The sequence below is a fragment of the Charadrius vociferus genome, unplaced genomic scaffold, assembly GCF_000708025.1.
Source record: "Charadrius vociferus isolate BGI_N301 unplaced genomic scaffold, ASM70802v2 scaffold291, whole genome shotgun sequence".
Lineage (NCBI taxonomy): Eukaryota > Metazoa > Chordata > Aves > Charadriiformes > Charadriidae > Charadrius > Charadrius vociferus.
This window is the reverse complement of record NW_009646958.1, coordinates 529,018-531,117: the sequence shown is the minus strand read 5'-3', so window position 1 is coordinate 531,117 and position 2,100 is coordinate 529,018. Positions and strand designations below refer to the sequence as shown.

General features: G+C 54.1%; 1 protein-coding gene across 1 annotated transcript in view; it reads left to right on the top strand.

The window, feature by feature from the left end:
• The window catches only part of KLF2 (Kruppel-like factor 2), a 5,983-nt gene extending 4,349 nt beyond the window's left edge, over positions 1–1,634 (top strand). The window contains exons 3-4 of the mRNA XM_009895202.1: positions 14–950; positions 1,355–1,634. Of these exons, the coding sequence (XP_009893504.1) occupies positions 14–950; positions 1,355–1,530 (1,113 nt within the window). The 3' untranslated portion in view covers positions 1,531–1,634. The remainder of the gene's footprint in view (positions 1–13; positions 951–1,354) is intronic.
• The last annotated feature ends 466 nt before the right edge of the window (positions 1,635–2,100 follow it).

The following is a 2,100-nucleotide window of genomic DNA, read 5'->3' as shown; positions in this document are numbered from 1 at the left end:
CCACCCCCGCCAGCCCCACAGCCCACCTCTAACCTTCTCCCTTTTCTTTCTCCCCCAGAGGTGGAAGTGCGACCAGGAGGCCAAGACCCCCGCCGGTACCTGGGGCGGCCTCTCCCCACGCAAGGAGGATGAAGATCTCAACAACGTGCTGGATTTTATCCTTTCCATGGGCAGTGACGGCTACGGCCAGGGCACAGCCAGTGGGGACTATCCCCCTGCCCAAGGGGAGAGCGGTGGCTTTTACCAGACAAACCCGTCCCCGGGATGCTACAGTGCCCTGGAGCAGGGCAGCCCCCCGCCCTACAACGCCGGCATCGTGCCGGAGATGATCCGCACCGAGATGGACTCCAACTACTGCCCTCCCGGCAATGTCCACGGGCGGTTCTTCGTGACACCCAACTTCGGGGGCCCGCAGTTCGTCGAGAACATTAAGCCCGAGCCCGACATGGACAATTATGGACCGGTCCTGGGTCTGGTGCCCCAGGCTTGCCCCAAGATCAAGCAGGAGGGCAATGCAACCTGCATGATGGCCTATGAGCAGCCTCGGGTGGCCAGCTCCCCCCAGATCCCTGGGGCAGAGACGCCCCCGCTAAGTCCCGACGATCTCATGGTGAATGACTGCCACACGCAGATGATGTGCCCCTCGTCTGTGTCCTTCCAGCAAAGCTACCACCCAGCCTCCGGCTTCCACCACCCGCAGACCCACCTCCAGTACCAGAACACCTCCCAGTTTGGTCTTTTCGAGGACAGCCTGCCCTTACAACCCTCCGCTCCCAGAGGCATGCTCACCCCTCCGTCCTCCCCTCTGGAGCTGCTGGACTCCAAACCAAAAAGAGGACGTCGGTCCTGGCCGCGGAAGAGGACAGCCACTCACACATGCACCTACGCGGGGTGTGGGAAGACCTACACCAAGAGTTCGCACCTGAAGGCCCACCTCAGGACACACACAGGTAAATACAGCCAGTTGCCTTCATCCGATAGCTGCCTGTATAAAAGTTTACAGCCCGAGCTTTAACCCTGGAGTCCCTTATACTCCAGGAGTATCCAAGGTTGAGCTGTGACAGCTGGTCAGATCTATAGTGTTTAAGTGTTTTCCTATGCATATGTAGGTCAGAGCTTTTACTGGGGGCTTCCAACACCCTTTCCCAAAAGGTTTTCACTGCAGCTATAGATGAGTGAAGGGATTGCTAGAGCAGTCTCATTTGGCTTAAAAGCGCTCGGATCTTATTGTGGAAGGGCTCGGTAGCAAATAAAAGGCTGCGCTGAGATAAACTCGGAAGGTTGCCTGGCATGTGATGCTGCCTGTACGTGGGAGTGCCGCGCTGAGTCACGCTCTCTCTGATTTCTCCAACAGGTGAAAAGCCCTACCACTGCAACTGGGAAGGCTGCGGCTGGAAGTTTGCCCGCTCCGACGAGCTCACCCGTCACTATCGCAAGCACACCGGCCACCGGCCCTTCCAGTGCCACCTCTGCGACAGGGCGTTCTCCAGGTCGGACCACCTGGCTTTGCACATGAAACGGCACATGTAGCCCGAGAGACTCTGACCTGCCAACAGCGGACGTTAATTTAACTGCTCAGGTGCAGAAGCGTTAAAAACTTGTAGCTGGTACTACGTAGGGAGGCACCGGTGCTCTAGCGATGGAAGCCGAGGAGGATTCGACACAAGGAGACTTAGCCAGGCATCTCCTGCAGAGAATTTGACGTGACTGTATCAGTGAACCTGCCGTCCCGGTCAGGAGAACTGGGGTTATTTATGCAGTTTCTGTGAAGGGTAAACTCTGTACAGACTGTAAGAAGAAGCTGTAAATATGTGTTTTCCCAAGTCTAACTGCCCAGTCCTAAGCTTTACAAGACAATGTTTGTATGGAAACTGCCTGAAGTTGACCCTAGGAGAGATTAAATGAATGTTACTGTAGCTAACGATGTTATTTTAGATCTCAGTTGAAGGCATGGCTAAGAGAACACTCCTATTGTTAGACTGTTTGTTTCACAGGTGCAATAATATTCTTGTTTGCCATGATCTACACTAGAAGTACAGGGCTTGATGTCTTGTAAGAAAATAACCTATTTTACTGTAATTTTTTATATATTGTAAATAA